This window comes from Metopolophium dirhodum, chromosome 3, assembly GCF_019925205.1.
Source record: "Metopolophium dirhodum isolate CAU chromosome 3, ASM1992520v1, whole genome shotgun sequence".
Lineage (NCBI taxonomy): Eukaryota > Metazoa > Arthropoda > Insecta > Hemiptera > Aphididae > Metopolophium > Metopolophium dirhodum.
The window spans coordinates 10,514,899-10,537,546 of NC_083562.1; the positions used below are offsets into that span (position 1 = coordinate 10,514,899).

The 22,648-nt window shown below is 27.9% G+C and overlaps 1 protein-coding gene across 1 annotated transcript in view; it reads left to right on the plus strand.

Annotated features, from left to right (window-relative positions):
• Nucleotides 1-22,648, plus strand: part of LOC132940877 (chaoptin) — a 92,444-nt gene that overhangs the window by 51,740 nt on the left and 18,056 nt on the right. The window contains exons 3-4 of the mRNA XM_061008676.1: nt 21,296-21,443; nt 22,080-22,227. Coding sequence (XP_060864659.1) covers nt 21,296-21,443; nt 22,080-22,227 — 296 coding nt within the window. The remainder of the gene's footprint in view (nt 1-21,295; nt 21,444-22,079; nt 22,228-22,648) is intronic.

The following is a 22,648-nucleotide window of genomic DNA, read 5'->3' on the forward strand; positions in this document are numbered from 1 at the left end:
CAAGTCGTCTAAGTGCTATATTATGAAAAGATTAAATTTTATTTGTATATTGGTTTTTTGCCGTGCACCACTTCTATAGTCCATAAGTCCAAATAGGTTTAAATAAAGTCCTATAAATTAGTAATTTTGTTCAGTATATTATTTTTAGATAAAAGAGGACTTAGCATACGCATATTGGCATTAAAACTTTATATTTTAGTTCAAACATGTTTAGGTTAGGTTAGATTATATACAAACCAGAAATGCTTATACTATAGTACTTTTCATGGTTTTTGACCGAGTGAAAATGTTTTATCAAAATTAATAAAACAAAATCAAAAATGTCAAATAACTATGCATAGCTCAAAAAGACCAAACATATTTTGAAAATTATACCATCTGTAGAAATATAAACATTTAGTGAAAATGTAAAGTATCTACTTACTACAAATGGTTATATTACTACAACTATGGACTATGGTTATTCGTTTTTGAATAATTACAACAAAATAAGAAAATCGTTATTTTACGCGTGAATATCCGATGTCGTAAAAATTTGAATTTCAAACGCTCATTAAAAGTTAATGTGACTTTCTGGTAAACTTTATTTTTTACTGTAGATAAGTAAACTTATGAAGAATATTTTATTAAATTTTCAAATCTTATTTAAGATAAAAAAAACAATTTTTAAGAATTTGTAACAACAAAATTCTAACTTCAAACAATCATTAAAACTACGTAAGTAACGCAAAAAAAAAACTAAATCGATTTCGTAAAAACTGGTTTTGTGTAATAATTCATGATTTTTCCCAATTTTTTTTTTGTTTCTCTGGATTCTGAAAGAAAACATATGTAATTTTTAATTTTGAACTCTCAAAGAACTATATCAAATTTGCTACAAAAAATCAACTCCAAAGTTAAAAAACGAAGCATTTTTTGTACTTATTTATCGTGTTTTCAGACTAAAAATAAAAGAAACACACTTCATCATTGTAAAATCAATATATTTATCACTCCTATCTGTGTCTAAAAATGTATAGTAATCTACTAATTATTGTGTTTTCGATATTGTATTTATTCATACAAGGTATATAAAACTTAGTAATGAATAGATTATAATATAATAGGTATACCTATGCTAAATGAATTCCACACATTATCTGAGGAATACTCAACGACCAATACCGCGTCCATCGGAGTTTGTAGTTTTCGAAATATTTTTTATTTGTAATAAACCAGTACTGTTTTTAATTGTTTTAGATTAAATTTTCATCTAACGAGTATGTCATATTTTCAAAAACTAAAGACCAATGTTAGGGACATGTTTTCATTTACTCGTGAACAATAGACGCTTATAACACGACAATTTACGCTTTACAGCATCTTAGCATAGATAATTGATACACATTAAAAACGTAACGATATTCGTATTTTTGGGCTGTGAATGATGGTGCGCTAACATAACACATTCTCCCTTTCGTATATATAAAAAAGCAAAATAAAATAATAAAACCGAGCTTGCACGAAAGCTCCCGCAGGAAATTAGTTTTGTTCGGAAGGTGCTCCACTCCGGCCCCAATGACGGTCACGAGGGAGACTAGAGGGGTTTGCCGCCGACCCGCATAAAACTGTCTTGATTTATTGCCACTCTTAACAACCTGTGTAGTAGTTCTCTTTCCTGCCACCACAAACGTTTTTTTTTTTTTTTTACCGTGGACCACCACTATCCTTTCCATTTTCCAAAGCATAAATAATAAGACATTTGTCTCTCCCCAATTTATCAGTTGCACTCTGGGTGAACGTAAAATTGCGAGAAACCCGTGTTTTGTTATTATAACGAAACAACATGGACAACATGCGGAATAAAATATATATATATATTATGAAGGTACCTCCTATTATATTATTATTATTTTATTGTTATTTTATTGTTTGAACGAAATATAGGTATTGTATTCCGCACGTGGTCTTTTTTACGTAATTTATACAGACGAGTATAAAATATAATTTATTACAAATATGTATACGTATTTTTTTTTTTTAATTTAAATGACTTAACATCACGCTAATATTACGACAATAATATTTAGTGGATTTATCATTTTAATAATAAAGAAATTACATGCGGTTTTCTATGGGTCAGTTGATTTTTATCCAATTTATAATTGGTATAATATGATATTTTTACTAACGACATTGTTTCCATTCGAAAATATAAATTAACGATTAATTATTTTAGTAGGCACATTTAAATAATCAAAATTATAGCTATACTTATATACACGCGTTTCATTTACAATTGTTACGAATTATATTTAATTTGAACCGACAAAAAATATTTATGAATAGCTTATATTTTTACGCATTCGTCAATGCATAATTATTTATCCACTTATTATATTGTTTTCCATAAAATATAATGTATAATTTATATTAATCATAGTTGTATTCACGTATTGTACGATGTAATAAGAATGGTTTTATACATTATGAGACGACCAATCAATCTTACACCATTTTATTTTTCTGTTTTGGCGAGCACACATGTGTATTTCAATATCGTTACACAATTTATTGGCAGACGGATAAACTTCTTTATTAGAAACTGCACTTGAGCCAGCGGATACAATGATAAAAACCGGTAAAGGATTCTGATTTCTGGCGCTATTCACTTTGCAAGTATAAGCGGTGAAAAGAAAGGCAACGAGTTTGATATGTTATCATCTCACCGAAACCTATCAAAACATCGAGAACCCGGATTAACTGAAGCCGGCGTTGACAAATCCTAGCAGGAAAATAGAAGAGGACCGAGAGAAAATTTATTTTTCGGAAACTTTTTGTTTGGTTTTGGTGGGACGGCAAAGAGGTTTAGTGGTTATGTGCCGTCGTCAGGACAACAACAGTGTGTGTCATTTTCTCTACCCTACAACCCAATGATGAAATAAAGGAGGACATGTGTCAAGTACGCGACTATCTATAAGACTACAACTAAAGGGACTTTAGGGTAACATGTTATGACTCAGACGAGTCCGGTATAACAATTACGGTTATTCGTGCACAAGGGGCGATCATTAACTCCCAACATTTTCCTTTGTAAATATTACGCCTTTTTTTTTACTGGATACTAGTAATTTTATTTTTTAATTATAATTAACATTTTTGAACATAGTTGTCCCTTTTATTAACATGTAAATAAAATAATTTTACTCAATACCTAAAATCTTCGATTTATATGAAAAATATAAAACTAATCATATCATTAATATCATTTAATTTTCATAAATCGTATTTAGCTTTAATAATATATACTTGTTGGTTTATTTATATATTTATTTAATCTTCCAAATCATAAATTAATTACATTTATTTTATGCATTATACGCCTCTCAAATAGTACAATATTACAGTATCATATTATCAACAACAATGTAACCACTGTCGTAAATGACATTTCAGGTTAATTTTTATGTTAAATATAAATATGTTATATCATAGTCGCATTTAAAAACAATAATAAATTGATTCACAATATACTGGATTTTAAATTCATACTGTATAAAATATCAAATACTATTTGACCATAAAAATGTTGTACCTACCTAAGTCCTAAAAGCCTTCCAATATAATAAAAATAACTTAAGAAAGAGGTAAAGGAGTTTGTAAAGTTGATAAATAAACTCTAAATACACATAAAAATGTTATTCACGCTGGTAGCGAGTTTCTTAGAATTTATCAATACACTTTTTAAAGTTTTAAAGTGGACATCATATTTTATTCACGAAGTAAAAATCAGTTTTACTAGAATATACAACTATAACAATGTCATCTCGTTGGGAAAATAATGAAACCAATGTATAGGTCATTTTTAGTACAGACCAAGTTTAACAATTGACAATGTTTGTTCATTCGTTTTGACAACCTAAGAAAAGTAAATTGTAAATTTAAGCCCAAAAGAATATTTTATAAGATATTAGTTATATGTTTAGTTGATTGATTGCTGCCCCATTCTAACACTCTTCCCAGAGGAGATATAGGCGGAGAATGTGAGCAAATTCGATATATCTATGAAAACAAACTTTTGTAACGACTCCAAGGGGGGATGGGGTTGCCAAGTCGAGTTCAGGCGGCTCGAGGGCGACAGGTCATACACGAAAGACGAGGGTAGGAGACAGGAAGTTGAAAATGTACCAGATTAGAGTAACGCCGACCACCAGTATCGATCGGATGTCTTCCACCCCTTGTGTCATACCCGATGTTGAGGCAAAATCTACCCAGCTATTGCTTTCCCTTATCGTTAACCGATACACTAGCTATGTATACCTCCATGAAGTTTTAGCGCATCACCCATACCCCTTAGGGTACGTATAGGGAAAGGTCCGGTTAAACGGATAATCTCCTTTTGCTTCCTCTAAACCACGTGTGTTGAAATATTACAAGCGATCAGACTGATAATGTCACACTTAAAATTCGAGTGGTAACCTCCTTCCTTTTTTGGATATCCTCCTAACAAAGTTAGTTAGGTAGGTACCCACATTCATGAAAAAAAAAACAGTTTTGAACTTTATTCAAAAACTTCTCAGTTTGTTAAAATAGTTAGTTATGGGTATACACACCGAGAGGATCAGTTAACGTGGCATTTGTATAACAAACAAACAATATTTTCACGTAACAATATAATGTATGCAGAATTCAAAAAAGATTCAAAGTACAGATTTATTAAATTTTACGGTGTTTAATTGGATTGCCGTTAACGATCTGTACGCTTGTGTAAAAACTTATTCATCTCCGGTTTATGTTGTTCACAACTGTTAAATATTATACACCTGACTATTTTATTCACTCGCGAGAAGTTACATTGATTTGTAAGAATTTTTTTTTTTATACAATCACTAATATTTGCATAATTTAACTTATTTAGTTTAGTGTAAAATTATAAACAGACAATACTATCTCGATATTCTGTATTAATTGTAATGCAATAATTAGTAAACTCGTCTTTTCGTCTTAAACAAAGTTTTGGCACACTTTTTTCAAAGTTTTTGAATCAATGTTCAACTACAAATACATAAGATCCACACAAGTATTACAGATATAATAAACGATTGTATAGTCAGTACATTTGGTACTACGTAAAGATACATAGGTACCTAATATTATGGAATACAATATTTATTTAGTAGGTATACAAACAAAACTTAAATTTAATAAGCACTTATATCACTGACTTATAAAATAATATTGTTTTCTTAATCTGCAAGTCCTAATACGAATTTTTTTTTAAATATTCTATATGTATATTATATTGTAATATAATATAGCGTACATTTTTTACGTTTATATTTATCTATTTTGTAGTTAAATATAATAATAATATTATTTAAACTATGTATTCAATATTATAATCAACTTCTTAAATTGATTAGGTACATTTTTAAGCATCCGCGTTAAATAAACGTATCGTATAATAAACGTCTGACATTCACCTGTAATAATATTTGAAATAATTATCCGTACAGTCATTTTTAATAAAATAGTTACTATTAATTTAATTAACCTACCCATTACAATGTTTACAATGTTTAAAAGATAAGTAAAAATGTTTCATTCATTTGATATTGATATTTATTGTTAGTAAATAAAATAAATTATTATTTATACGAGGCTATAACAGAACAAAATAGATCTAAGTCTGATGGTTATTCTCGATGATTGAATAAAATATACTAAATTTAATAATAGATTATAATATTATATTTTGCCTACATGACTTTACCTACTTTAGTCACAATAAGCATACTCAGCATATCCCGTGCGTAAAAAAAAAATAAACATATAAGCTGGATTTTAAGAAAAAAAAAAATACACGAACTAGATTACCGCCCCCAAATAAGAGTAGGTAAATAAAAAAAAAAGTTTTAAAAAGTTGACCCCAATAATTAACTTAGCCGGTCACTAATGATCTCTTTTTCTTTAACCACGACCATTATAGAGTTTCGTAATTTTAAGATCTAGGTTTTAGATTACAACATAACCTAGGGTAGTTTCTGCGAATTTTTAACGACTCTAATGTTCTTTTTTTTTGTACAACTTTAATGTTATTATAGTATAAATAATATGCGTTTCTATAACCATTCTCGCTTATCATACAATAGTGGTGGTCATTGTCGAAGGCCGCTGTTGGGGTTACGGCATATAATATACACAATACAACAATATTAAATGCTATGCAACAAATTACTCTGGTTTGTGTAGATAGTTGAATAACAATATTACATTGATTTTAAAATATTCAAATACCTTTACAAACACAACGCGTATAGTGTAATATCAATATTTTCCATTATTTATTATACATATTGTTAATATTATGATAATTATTAAAATGTATCTATTACTAGACTTCTATAATATTTCTGAAATCTACATACCTATGTATTTTGATTATGATTTATAACACTGCACTACAACATCGTCGTAACAGTAAATAAATAATTTTATTTAACAATGGATTATATAATATGTAAACAGTTTAACGTAGGTATACATTATTTGTACAACCATAGTCCATAATCACGTACTTAAACTGATGTCCGGAACTATTGTAATCACCCGTCTACCTACCTACCTGCAAAGTACCTGCCTATACATCATACTTGTTTCCATTTTGTTTATTGAAATGGATCGATAATACGCATATTATATCAAAATCTTTTGATATTTAATGAAAACATTTGCCAAATATGAAAATTTAAATTTAAGTTTTGATGTACCTGACATAATATAATATTATGGTGTACAATATCCGTCGTAATACCTGCAGAATTTTTATTATCACCGGAATTATAAATTCGCATCATAGTCATAAAAGTACCTATTGGATACTTCTTACCGTTATCGGCTGCCTTTCCTTTTTTTTTAAATTTAATTTATTATAACTTAAATTAATTAGTATTACGTCACATTGAACTAAACGATTACATTACTGGTGATTCACCAGACACCAAACCTTCTCGCCCCCCTTTTTTCAAGTGACGATTTCATTCCAACTATGATTTTTGGAAATTTCAAATATACATACTTATTACGATCACAAACTTCTTATTTTCAGACATGAACCACCCTTTTTCCTGTACATTTTTAATCAGTGAACTTTTTGGAAATGTTGTTGTATCTAATCGAAATCCGAACGAGTAGTTTTTGAGTTATTTAACTTTATGTACTAAGGATAATGGGTTCATGATAATAGGTTTGGAATACGTACATGGGAGATATGATGATTAGAAAACTTTAGTAATTAATATTAATTTATCAACATTTTATAGTTAGTAAGAATCGTCTGTGTACCGCGCTATATAATAAATACTAGACCTAATATTACATCGATTTTATATTTTTTTAAAACCATTTTTAAAAACTATAATCATTTTATTAAACACATTTTAGCCCAGAAAAAAAATATCTCAGAAACCACTCGTTCGAATGTTGATATAAATATATCAACATTTTCAATAAAAACATCTGATTAATAAGTTACAGGACCTATATAAAAACCAAAAGGTTGTTTCTCATTTTTAAATTAATAAGAAGTCTGTATCGCCACAGGACACTCCTTGAATGGTGTAACCAATCTAAATAATTGAAAATATGGCCCTTATATGAATACTTAAATATTCCGAAAATCAGAATTTAAATAAATTCATTATTAAAGAAAAAAAAATGGAGGTGAGAATGCTTGGTGAATTGCTCCGTTTATATGTATACCTACCTAATATTTATCATAAGCGACTTGATTAAAGTCGTTGAACTGTACCAAGTATAATATATACAATATTATAATATAATTAAATATACTTTTTACCCAAATTGATTCCTCGACGATAATCGTATTTATTAAGCACCTAAATAAAAATTCAGTGTTATAATATAACCTTTTATTTAATTACTTTGTTAGTATAAAATTACATGAGTTGTAACGGGTTATCCTTAAAATTAAAAATAGTAAAAGTTATGTTGGTAGATATTCATTAATGCAATACAATATTGTATATTATAATAAATAAATAATTTTACTTTGAAAAAAAACAGGTACCAATATATTATAATATGAATGTGTTTTGCGAGCGTTTAACCGACTAAGAAATACTCCTGTAATCGATTTGTGCAATTTCACATCAAATAATTTTCAAGTCAGGTAAATGATGTCACGTCAAAATATGGCGTCAATAATGGCCTGGTAAATTTATCGCACTAAAAACGTCGCGGCCACTTGATCGCACGTCATTAATGTCTCGCGCCATGTTATCGCATTATGTAGTTATACATCGATAATCTGAACATATTTATATTTTTTTAGTATTCGTTTTGAAATATAACTAGTAATAACAACCGTAATCGTCATGCGCCATAATATTATTAACCAAAAATCGAAAAGTTACTGAAGTTTAACTCTTTCATAATATTCCAAAAAGGACCTAAAACAGAGAACAAAATCATCATTTGGAGATGTGTAGAAATGTGTAATATGCAAACGCACAAAATGTCGTGGAAGATTACATTCAACTAATAAAGTGGTTTTTAAGACCACTGATATATATTTTTTAAGTGCCAACTAGATTCAATTTTCTACAAGACGTAACTACACTTGAAGTTGAAGATTGAAGCATTTTTACTGCTCCAAAAGGCGACGACCGAGACAAAATAAAAACAAAACCGAAGCTGAAGTTGCTCTGCCGTGGCCGTATAGTTGTATTAGTCGAGTGAACTTCGTCATTGGGTAGATCACATTATCAGCTGTGTTAAATTTCAATTCATTTGTAATCTAATATATTATGAATATAAAAAGTTAAAATCAATCTAAATATTTTAAAAATTGCAATGTATGGAAAATAATAGTTTTAGTTGGTAAAAGTGATTTTTTTCAAGTTACTAATATTAATATTTTTTTTTGAGCATTAACAAAATAAAGAAAATGTTTGTTTATACATTGATATTTAACGTTTGAATATTTAATATTTCTAAAATTTGAACTTCAAACGCTCATTAAAATTGTGTGCGGATTTAAGATAAACTTTTTTTTTTAATTTCCAGTAAAATAAAGTTATGAAAATTAATTTTGTATTAAATTTTCAAAACTGTAGGTGTTAAAACTATTAATTTCATACATTTTTAACTACGAAATAATTTGCAAGTTTTCATACAGTATACTCGTTGAATTTAACAGTAATTTGTTAAATGCGTATTTATACATAATACAATGTATGTATATGTAATAGTTATGTGTATTATGCAATTTATATTTATTTGATAAATTTAATTAATTGTAATTTTACACGTTGTGCCTTTTATGCACAGTTACAAAAAAAAATAATAAATCATGTACAATACATATTATATCTACAAACGCGTTCCTTTGGTCTACAGTGGTGAATAATTTCTCAATGTAACGACTTTTGTACACGACCAATGCGACGATGCGTTTGAATATTGTATGAGGTCTCTGTTACCGGACAAGACTCCTTCATTCATTTAGGAACGGAATGGTTGGGGTGCACCATAGCAACTCCCTGTGGCTAAAATATTCCTTAAGAGGTCGGTTTTCTTTACTGCTAGACATATAGCTTTACAATTTGGATGTCTCGAACAAACCAACTGCCTCGGGCAACATTAATATGTAATGGTCCACATTCCTGCCTCACATATGAAGAGATAATGTACAGATATAATATTATATACAACTGCTTTATTTTAAGTTTGAAATGTATTCTACACACATTTTATAATATTTATAATCATTATGTTATTACGAAATAATTACTATAGGTCATTGCGATTAGTGGAAATAATATTATTATTGACTGCAAAGGACCCAGATAGGCTGTAAAAGCAAAAAAAAAAACTATTTTATAAATAACTATATTTAAAAAAAATGGATGTAGACAATATTATACCATACGTAGGGTACATTATAAATACCTAAGTACCTACTCGAATAAATTACTAAAATGTATTAATATATTATGTATAAAATTACGTATAAATAGCTGTATATATTATCGAGAAAAATATCGGGATTTAAATAAAAACGAATCAAAAAGAGAATATAATATTATGTATGATATCATAATGTTAAGTTTAACTATACATGCATATAATATCATCAACATTACATGCAAAAATATTTAAATGAGTGGAATTAACAACTAATATTTACATATTTGCCGGTGAATTAATTAAAATAATTAAAGAGACTTTATTATCACTAAAATTGATTTTACAATTAAGTTTTTTTAAAAGAAGAGTTACAATCTATTTTATTCCTATGTAATTAAAATTAAAATTTTAAAATCTTGAGATATTTTCTATATTTTTAAGGGTCATAAAAAACCCAAACAAACAAACAAAACAAAACCGAATTCTGAAATAATCAGGAGAGGGTAATTTAATAGATAGGAATCATAAAATAGAACTTTGGGTAGATTCTATATCTTAAGTACCTATATATTATGAAACTGGATGACTAAGGTAAATATTCATTATTGTTTCATCAAGTAAATCCAAGCAAATATGATTTTATTATAATAATTTATACTAACGATTAATTATTAACGAGTATTATAGGTACATAATACATACATCGGATGTGTATAATGTGCCTTCATATAATATGATAATTCTTACATAGGTAAATACTTTCCAACTTATGTGGCTGTATAGGGGCATTACTAAGTACTGCTTTATTTGTTGGTATTGAAAATAAAACCGCAGTAATGAATAATGTAATATTTTATAACATTCATTGAAGTTTGTAGTGTCCCTCAACCTTTAAAATGTCTTTTCATGTGTATAAATAGGTACACAATTTGATGCGCGTAAATAGGTATAAGATCAACTGACATTATGACTGTTTGACATGTCAAAAGATTTCAGTGGTATTAAAATTGATCTGAAAATAAAATTTAACTAGATAAATTGACTGACAACATTAAAACACAAACACGATGATCTAGGTATATAATATAATATGTATCAATAGTCAGCACGAAGTTAGTTAATTAATAAACATGATATGGACGAGTAATATTATCATACATTCATGAATTACCTAGTAAAAAACATGTTTATTATTTTTTACGTATTTAGTTACTTTATTGTTTTTTAATAATAAGTTAGTTAATTATCTATTGGTATCAGATATCATGACTTTCAGTGAAAATTAATCACAAGAAAAAAACAATTATCTCATAATTTTCTTGGTCACATTAATTTTAATCGACAAACATTTAACTTTTAGATTTCAAACAATAAGGCTGACTATTTAATTAATAAAATATACGAAATAGGTACAACAGTAACGTTATTGTTGATTGGACGCGTCATCAAAGCACTTCAATGAGGTATAATAATGCGTAATTCCAATATGGCGAAAAATCGAAAAATAAAAATAAAAAGACGTTTGTCAATGGCTGTGCTATATTCTCTGTCGATCACAGAACTATTGTTATAAAACTGGTCGACTATAACTACTTGTTGTTGAACAAATAAAATGCTGAAAGAATCTATTTTCAGAATTTCAAGTCGAGCTTTTAACGTAAAAAAATCATCGGGATATGTGTAATGTAGCGTGGATAAAAATGAATTTATCGTAGCATGATTTGTTTCATAGAACATTAAGACTCTGACACACTCACTATAATAGTCATATTGTTATCCAGTTTGTGACATAAGTTCTGTGTTTTTTGCATAGAACGGTTTTACATTCTTGATTTTATTTTCTCACTCCTAAACGAAACTAGTAGACCAAATAATAAATAATATTAATTGGACATATTGTTCACTAACCACGTTATGTTTTGTATTTTTGTCTAAGGTATAAGCGCTTGCTAAATAATTTACCTGCTTTTATTAATTATTTAAACTGTTATTTACGAGATGTGATATATTATTATACTATCTTTAGAGTTTGTCTATACACATCGTGATTGCGTAGGTCATAGGCTACAAGATACATATCAGTTGGTACTTCATCAAACTTATAGAGTACCTTAAACGCATGATTAAATAAAAGTGTAGGTGTGACTTTGGTCACATATAATATCTAACTTTTACACGAACAAACTGTTGAGTCCAGGTTTGTCGAATTAGAATATAAAATGTTTTCGTTAAGGCACTTTTTGTTTTTTCATTTTTTATTGTTCGAAATAATTTAACAATCTGTGTACAAAATAAGCTAGAATATGAAAAATTATGAATCGTGATTATTGATAAATAATAACATTGAATTTTATTCAAGCGAAGAAGTTATATCCGTTTATAGCACCTACATCAATGGTTGGTTGTGGTTTGTTTTGACTAAAGTTTAAACGATAGATGTACTCACAGGCCAGTTTCTTTTGAGGGTCTGCTATTTGCATTACCTGGGATGGTTTTTGAGGATATTTCTGAAACTCTCTGGATTTCTGTAGTTAGGTTAATTGGTTAATTGAGTCGCCTGTAGCTATATACTACATAGTTTGGAAGTATGTTGACTGTTTGAATTTTCAGACTTTCATGCCTATGCCAAAGCTAACTTGCACTGATTTCGTTTAATTTATTTTTACTAACTACTATTACTAGAACCAAATATTTATATACAAGTCCATCGATCTCAGTCCTAATAACAGCGGTTTACTAACATAATAAGTAAATACACAATCTACATTCAGATATAATTGTATCATAGATCTATAATCATAATATTATCTATAATTATAACTTATAATTTATTATTTTATTCTAAAAATGATTTTATCAAATATTTTTAAAGTAATATTAAAAAATATATTATTATTTTAATTATATTTATAATAATAATAAATATATTAATAAAATAAATAATAATTTAATATTTTAAAGTTACTTTTTTAAAATTCTTTAACACAGTTAAAATAAATTTGAAACTCTATAATATACTTACGTAACATTTAAAAGATCCGTACGTCATTAAAAACAAGAAAACAGTAAATATATTAATCAAATTATTTATTTGACGAATTATATAGAACATATTATTGTCTTTTATAAAATAACATCAAACTAGTGAAGTAGGTACAAATTATGGACATAATACCACTTTTCCAAAGTACATTACACATAATCATGTATGGCATATTTTATAATATAATAACCTACATAGTACCTTTATGTTATACCTATAAACAAAATGTGGTACCCACCTATAAAGGAGAATTAATATATAATCCTTTTATACATACAAAAATAATTGGATCAACAGCATAACGGATTTTATCAATAAACGAGTAAAGCTCGATTCGGTACTCCGAAAATTAAAGTCTTTATGTCAAAAGTGTTCTTGGAGGATATATTATTAATGGTTTGAAAACCCTTTGTGTTTTCATACGTGTAGGCGAAAAGTTACTTAACCTGGGAATATTCCTGGACTCTGAGTGGATAATGTATGTTTGTCCAAACATTGACTTTACTAAAAGTTAATTATTCACACACATTCTAATCCTGAAAGTAAAATGCAATCAGTAAAAAGGAAACACAATTATCTTAGTGGTGTTCCATCCAAGTCTTAGGGCATGCAAATGAAAATACAAATTTATATTTAAAAAATGACGTGAAATGTAATCGTTAAATACAATCTGAGAAAATAAAATAAATGGAATGGATTATATTTGAAAACGATCGATTATACCTACCTATACTTGAATTGGTCGTAATTAATAATAATACATAATAATACAGCAGAAATTAATTTTTTCTACGTTTTTTATTTGTATAAAATGTAATTAATATTTAATTTCAGTGCACAAAACTATGAATAATGAAAACTCCCACGAATGTTAGAACTTAGAACTTATAATACTGTAAACACCTAACCTTTACGATTATGTTTATAGTTAGTCTACCCTTTTATTAAATTGAATTTCTTACGGTTTTTAATATACTTTTTTTTAACTAGATGTATTTTTTGTGCACTAAATAACCCAACAAAGTCACATACTCACTCGTTATGCTTACTTAAACTGTTTAGATCAAAATAATGTCCTTACTTACCTGGGTATTTAAACAACACTAAACAACACGTGGTATACGAGAAATACGTCTAAATAAAAATTATTTATTTGAAACATTTGTGCTTACGAACGTTGTCAAGTTATAATGACATTTACAAATGTATTTTTTTTTCGATATAGCCTTTTTCAGTGTATATATTAAATATGAGAAAACGTTTGTATGATACGTAGAATGGAACATTTATTTATTTATACATGACTTAGTCGTTTAACTGTTTGAAAAGTACCTACTACGTAAATAATTTAATTCAAAGTTTTTATAATAATAATTATTGTTATAACTTCTAAGTTATAACGTTCAGTATGACTAAAGACCCCGACTATTAAAATAAATTGTACGTCATTAACTGAAGTTACTTAAAAATAACTATGATGCATTTTTCATTCCTCTATATTTCGCATGTCTTGAGATCTTAAAAATACTCTACGAATTTTGTTTTAATTTACAAAATAATGATGGTACCTAGTCATAACAAGCTAGTTTTCATATAATCGTTTTTAGCTTTTTATGTCAAGCATATTAACTCAACTTTTATCATGTATAATCGACCATTTCCTGTAGGTACTGCACAAAATGTTTTCATTTAAGTTTATTATTGAAAATCCTAATGAAAAATAAAACAATTATATATAAAAATAATTAACAGGTATAGTACCTATAGTATAAAATCTAATATTGTAAATAGCAAACATAATTTTGCTAACTTTTTCGTAAATTTTGTCAATATGTTAACTATTTATAGCTATACAAATTTAAATTATTATAAATATTTAATCTGAATGTGAAACTTAACGTTTAATAATAATTTTATTCAATAACTACTTAGCATTAGTAATCGATAGGGTCCACCGCGTTTTTTTTTTTCGTTCAGCTATTTAGTTAATACAACGGAAAATGCAGTGACGTATTATATTATTATTACATAGGTTAAATTGCAATAATTAAAAACAAAATTCTAAAATATTTATTATAAATTTAACTTTTAGTGATTACTATTTGTAAATGTTGTCAGACATGATGTCGTGTACAATATTACGATTTATATTTTTAACTTATGCACTTATATATTATAATATCATGAAATAGATTTTCATATTATTTACAATTTGAAATTAGTTATTGCTGAATGTAAATTTTTAAGTCGTAAAGTACTTCAATAAGGCATACATAATAACATAATAAATGAGTTTAACAGTACAATTTAGTTTTAGTCTAGTAGAAATGGACAATTTATATGTTCCATGCATTGGGCAATGTCAGCACGCCTGACTTGGTGTGAAGTGTAACAAACTAAAAATGTTGACAACAATATTACAAAAACGCTGACATAGATAAAACGGGTTTCAAAATGAATTATGGATAGGTAAATAATTTAGTGGACATAATACACATGAAGCCTTTGAATATACTTAACAACTACGTCTATAATAATATGTTAAAATCAATCTTTTTGTAAGCTTATCGGAAAGGATTATTCAGTCAAAATTAAACAATTACAATATTATGATGGATACAACCGCAGTGTTCCTCAAACTTCTGTACAGTAAGGGAATTTAATGACTAACAAGAGAAAGTAGTTCTATAAAATCCCAATGAAATCCCTTACTAATATGTGCAGTGAATGAAACTTTCATTTGCGTAGCTCAACTAAGATGATATTATTTACCATTTTTGGAGAATGCTACATTTCAACTGCAATATTGGAAGAATTAATAATAAATGTGGAATGTAATATAAAAAACTGTAATAAGAGCGAAAAGTGAAAATATTATTGCGACTCCTTTATTTGAAATTTTTCAGTATTAATGTTGTCCCTCTTCTATGGGGAGAACGATACAATTTTCAACTTCATTAACTGGATAAAACCCTCAATTTTTTTTTACCGTAATTTTATTTATGTGTTCAATTTAGAAAACGAAACATCCTAGCACAACATTTCGTTCTACTTAATCCAATAATTATTATTAATATTCTTATTATTTTTTGAGGTCTATAACACTTAATAATACTTTTAAAAACAAACCTTTCAGTACTGAAAACATATATTATCTTAGACGTTTGTCGTCTTGTCGATATCCTTCTTATGTTTATTTAGATGACTATTCTAATTTAATCCAATTTATTTGAATGCAACTCATTCTAATTTAAATTTCTCTCAAATACAGTAGCTAGGTACCTATATATTACCATAATGTGTGATAGTCGATTGTAAATGGCACATCGACCTTGTTTCCGAAGTTGGATTGTTAGTTTTAGAAATACACAATACAAATTTCAAGATGTAAAGATGGACAGCATGATTTAAGTCCACATTAATTTATATTTCCTTTTTCCACAAAATAATTCTCAACTTGTTCAAAAGGCTGTAGGTATTCCAGTAAACATACGTTGTATTCTGTCAATATGCTTGTACAAACATAATAGTTCGATTATTAAGTTAAGAAAAATAGAAAAAAAATCAGTTATTCACAGATAAAACAATTTATTATTCAAAATATATTAGAAAATAATTGAAAATTGTAATTTTCGCTATTTAAAAATGCTTCTTACAGTTATCCTCATCATATTTAAAAATATTAATATTAAAAAACAACCAAAAAAAAATTCTCAAACACTTAGAATTAATTAAATTGTACAATCTAATATGACATATATTTAATGAATCATAATCGTACTATAAACCATTGTAACCTATTACTGTATATTAATGTCATAACTCATAAGTCAATATAACCATTGTGACTTAATCAAATATTAAAAAAAAAAATTTAAGTTGAAAGTCAGACACGTTGTAAAAATTAAAATGTAATTATTAAAATAAATTAATAAATTGACATCATTTATTAATTATTGGTTATTTTATAATTTTCGTTGTTGCTAATTTTTTTATATACTAAATTAATAAAAATATTATGAATTCACTGATTAAACGTTTTAATTACTTCACCGTAGTGTTTCATAAAGGTAAGTAAATCAAAGGACTTTTAAAAACAAATTTAGATTAAACTTAATAAAGTTTAATCTAATTACATATAATAATTTTCAAACGATTTGTTTTAAATAGTTGTAGTGTTTATTAAATCATTTTTAATTAATGAGACTAAAGATAAAATTAAAATTCATAACATTTAAAGTTTATGAAAATTAAAATGACGACTAGAAAATATTACTATTCAAGCCAATCTATTTTGAAATCTTAAATACTAATTCTATTTTTTAATTTGTGCTAGTACTAATTGTACTTTAACAACGATTTCGTTTTTCAATTTCTAACGAAAAATCTCTGTATAATATTATTTAACATTTTAATGTTATTTATTGATGTGTCAGTTAATAATAACGTATTACTTACCCCGTAAAAAATTTGTTTTCTGAACAATTTCATATTTTGTCGATACAGAAAACAATAATATACACTGAATATTCGACATTAATGATCCTTTGATTGGTCTTATAATTTAACGTTGTTATAGTGGTGCACATTTTTTCACAGCAAACATTTGTCACATAGCTATATCATTATTACTGGAAAGAAAAATGGGGCGACGCTTCCTCGATATTTTAACAGGAAATAAATAGTGATTTACTCGCATCTGTCTACGTTATTGCGTAACGGTGTTTGTTGCACGTCCGACTAAAAAAAATATAATAAAAATTCGAAATGTGTGTGTATAAACATTTCGAATAGAAATAAATAGTCGACGATTGGACGGAAATAATAACTCTGGACTTGAACGAGGTATAACAATATATCATACCTATAGTATAGTTATACGTACAATGCCAGCTGGGCCTGTACACACAATCGTCTATAATTATATGATTTAAGTGTCTGATATATTATAGGTAATGGGTGGGGGAGGGGGGGTAGTATAAGATATTGTCGCTGTTAAATATTTTTAACAATATTTGAGCTCCATAATATAGTGTTATGATAATACGATATAGTACAAATTGCGTAGGTACGCGAACGGTAATAATATTATAATCGTCTAGTGGAAAAAAAGTCGCGATGTTTTATTACCTAGTATACCAATTACCTACCCTATATTATTATTATAACAGCACTTGCCGTTCTCCCGCGTAATACACTCTCCAAGAGCCTTTGACGGAAATGGTTAAACTTTTACGCGATTTCTCGGTTTAAGACTTCATCCTTCTCGTTCCTTTGCGACGGCCAATTATTATATCCATCTCCGTGCCGCCACGTGTACCGCGAATACATACGTTAGTACGATGTACACACGACTCCGATGGATGTTGAATATTGTTTTTGATGAATATTGTTGTCGTGTACCTCTGTCCACAACTACCTGTCTTTTGAAATACGTAAAAGTAATCCAGTGTGCCGTTGACGACGAATTTATGACATTGTTTGGTCGTGTTTGTGGCGAAAACAGTAAGTGGTCCGATAGAATAGTTGTTAAAATGTAATCGGTATAGTTTAGTTTTATTGTTTTTCGCTGGTTGTTCACTCCGTAAACTCTCGATTAAATACAAAATAGAAAAAAAATGTATGATGAAATAATATTAATTGTGCCGCATTTAGATGTATAGTAAAATAATCAATATTCTATTGTTAGGTACTTATACATTCAAGTTCAATTCCATTCAAACATAATATTATATGTTGCGGCCCGCAATCGACCTGTACAAATGTTGACGCGTATTGAGATTTATTGAAAACTAAAAGTATAGAATAGTAACACTTTTATTGTAGAGTTAAAAATGGATATATTTAAATAAAACTCTGGTTCAAAAATAACGTAAAATTATACTTAATTTTTCCAAGTCATAAAGATAAAACTGTCAACTCGACAGACGCGCAGATGCCCAGTGGCAAAATACACTTGAAAATATAGTTTTCTCGCAGGTTTTATATGATAATATTATACTAAATATTATAATATGGTCAATATCACTTGTTAGGTGACTAGACAATCAGAATTATTAATCTGCGCGATAATTATCCATTAAGCTATAATATAGTTTCCAAGATCGTATTTATTTCCCGTAGATTATCGCTCCTAATTATTACAATAAAAAAAAAAAAAACAATATCAACACTGTGAGGGTTATCTAGGTATGATTATTTTAATATAATATTTACCTTTTTATTGATAACTACAAAATACCTTTATTTTACACTAACAGTTTCTATGCGATCTCGATAAGTATTATTGCTGTTATTAATGCGTGTACACATACGGCATAGCCCATAAATAATAAACTGTTAATAAAGAAAATCTACTAGAATTATTATTCTAGAATCTAGATGATACGATAACGGTGCACATTGTCTTATATTAATTTCACAAGTCAATTAATCACCTAATATAGATTTTACACTCTATACTCTTATTTGCGAGTATCGCCTACATGTTCATAAATATTTTTTATGACAAAAGTCATGTCACGCGGGTACATAATATGTCCTGATTATGAACAATCGTCAACGCACAAGCGAACGATGGATTTTTAATCATACGACTTTTGGATGGGGTGAAAAAGCGACCTTTGGAATGTTTCCGTCTTCCGGCAACAAACGGCGATATCGTGTACACCCAATCTCCGGTCGTGTCTACTGTGCGTATCTATACCGTCAGCTATAAATGAATATTATACTGTTGAGTCTCGTACTCTCGTCCACTAAGTGCAGTAGACGAGGTGATTCAACAAGCATGTTCACCACTCTGTTATTATCCTTATGTAATGAATTTATACAAATATTTTGATTTTAAAAATTTTCAAATAGAGTAAAAGACCATATTTTTAAGTTCTTGGATTGTTTACCATTTGAGGAGTGTTCTGCGGTGTTACAAACTTATTGTACGTTTTAAATTAAACAAATAAAAAACTTTTATAAAAGTTGTTGTTTAGAAATATTTAAATTTAAAATAATCATAGCTCGAAAGTCTCAATCTATTACCGTGGACAAAGCACTAATTTTTACGTTTTAAATGTTTAAAGTTTGATTAATACATAAACATTTAAAAAAAAAATCACCCACTTACAGTTTACGATGAGAAAGGGTGGATCCCGTTTGAAAAATTAATTTGTATCACACGTTAGATGATATAAGAATTATAATTATTAAAAATATAGTTAAAAATTCAAAAAACCAAAATTACAATAAAATATTATATCATTATTCAAGTTAAGGTATACTATACGGGGTATGAATTATTAGTAAATCACTCTGTATAGTAAATACTCGTAGCCAAACATCATTAGCATTCATAGCTATATGTCGTTGGCGCGACGTGAGTACATTTTCTTCTCTCCAATTTGTGTGTGATTGCACATAATGACAACGCCAATGTGGTTGTATAATATTATATGTATTTTAATAAGGCTGTAGCTGTAATCTCAACAGGCGCCTGTTATTTAGACTTTTTCCACCCTTGGGGATAACAGAACTGAGCCACTCCACGTCCACTGTCATAACCAATTGTCGCGTTATTTTTTTTTATGCACGACAAAATTATAAATTAAAAAAAAAACTTTTCTTTGTTCAATGTTGTCAACAAACGAAAAAAAAAACTAGCTTCATAAATTTAAAATTTGAATACGCTGGGTGACTTAAGTATAGTCACTCAAATCACTTAATTACGATTAGCTGTGCCTTTAAAATGTCTACTAGGAGCATTCCTCGCCCCCTTAAATTTTATTCTGGAAACAAGTTTACGAGTTCTACGACTGTAGCTTATTTTAAAAACGCTGTCATACTGCAGCTGAACAGGTCTGTCTATAATATGTTAAGACACTGAGTGATAGAACTCAAACGCTATGGCTTAAGTCGATAGGTATTGGGTACTCCACCAGCTGTATTGGATAATATAGTAGTGCAAACCTTATAATAGGTGGAACTGTATATTATTATATAATATTTAATACGGCGAGATGAATAATACAATATAGTAACGTAGCGTAGGCGGTGATAATAAGGACCACTATAATATAAAAATTGATGATATTGTATAAAATCAGCGGCCTATTGTGTTCAGCCCATTGTGTTTAATAATATAATAACGACATTTTTAACCTGCATAAATAAAAATCAATTAATTCGACTATTGGTGGTGACTTTGGAATGCATACCGTGTATAATGCACCTATAATATGTCATAAATTGGGGCATTGCCATAAGCGGTAGATCATTTATAAATGTTTATTACCCGTGTTGATAGTTTAAACGGACATAATAATAACACTAATCGATCAATTTATTTTTCAGATGTTATCATGTCTTCCACTTCTAGTTATCATGCTCACTACAGTGGCAGCGACGCCTTGTTTATTCAACAGCATGTGTACATGCAAGACAGACGAAGCATTAAGAATGCACATCGCATGTGTTGCAGTTCCTTTGTACACAATCCCAGGTAACTGGAAATATACATATCTAATGCAAAACTTTAGTAAAAATGATTATAAGTTACTACTTACTCGATACAATTTTTACCAAGAAATAGGTAAAATATGTATATTTTATAGTATTTATTTTCGAATAAATATAATGGAACAAATTAAAATAAATGAAATATGGCTTTACAAAGCTACCATCTAAATAGTGGTGTTGGAACTGTAAAAAAATATATAATTAAATAAAGATTTTCTTTATAATTTGTGCTCTATTGATTACTATTCTAATTTTATTTTATTTCAATAAAGCTGACTAGGGCATGAATAGGTACTATAAAACTTTTGTAATCAACATTTTATATAAATAATTTAAAAGTTGAACATTATATTTTTAAAAATACGTAATAATACATTATGTTATTTATTATATTTAATATAATCCACATTCAGTTTTCTAGGGATTTAACTAAATGTCTAAAGATTCTCTAACAAATTAAACAAAATATGTGTAAATTGTATATTCATTGATCTAATATTATGGATGAATATCAATTATAGTACATATATCAGTAATTAAAATGATACAAAAATTTATAAATTATAATATAATAATATCATTTTTATATTTAAATTTTTGAAACATTTTTTTTTTACAGAAGTAGCAACTGGTACTCGGATAAGTCATATGGATGTCATGTCATCTGAGATCGAGGCTGTGGACAATGATATATTACAAGGAACACACATCGAATCGCTGCGGTTGATGAGCAATAGAATCGGAATAATTTCTGAAAGGGCCTTCGCGTAAGTTTAAACAATTTATTATAATAACTAGAATAACCATTGAATGTAAAATATGAACGTTTACTATCCACAAGAATTTAAATACTATTTATGTACTTCTCATAAGTAGTCCATACATTTAAATTTTAAACAATAGAAAATCACAGTTTTTTTATAGACATTTATAGGTGAATTTGGATGAAAATAACAATTTTAGTTCTTTTGATGTACATATAATTCAAAAATATTATTCGTGGGGACGGAAACTTATACGTATATTATTTTGTACTCACAATGACATATTTAAATGCAATGTTTTCGGTAAAAATAAATTCAACCTACCATATTATTTAAGCAGCCAAATAAATTACTTTAATAGCAATATAAAAATACCATTGGTTAACGGTCCGTCTTCGCTCAAAACCTTTTTCGTACCTATGCA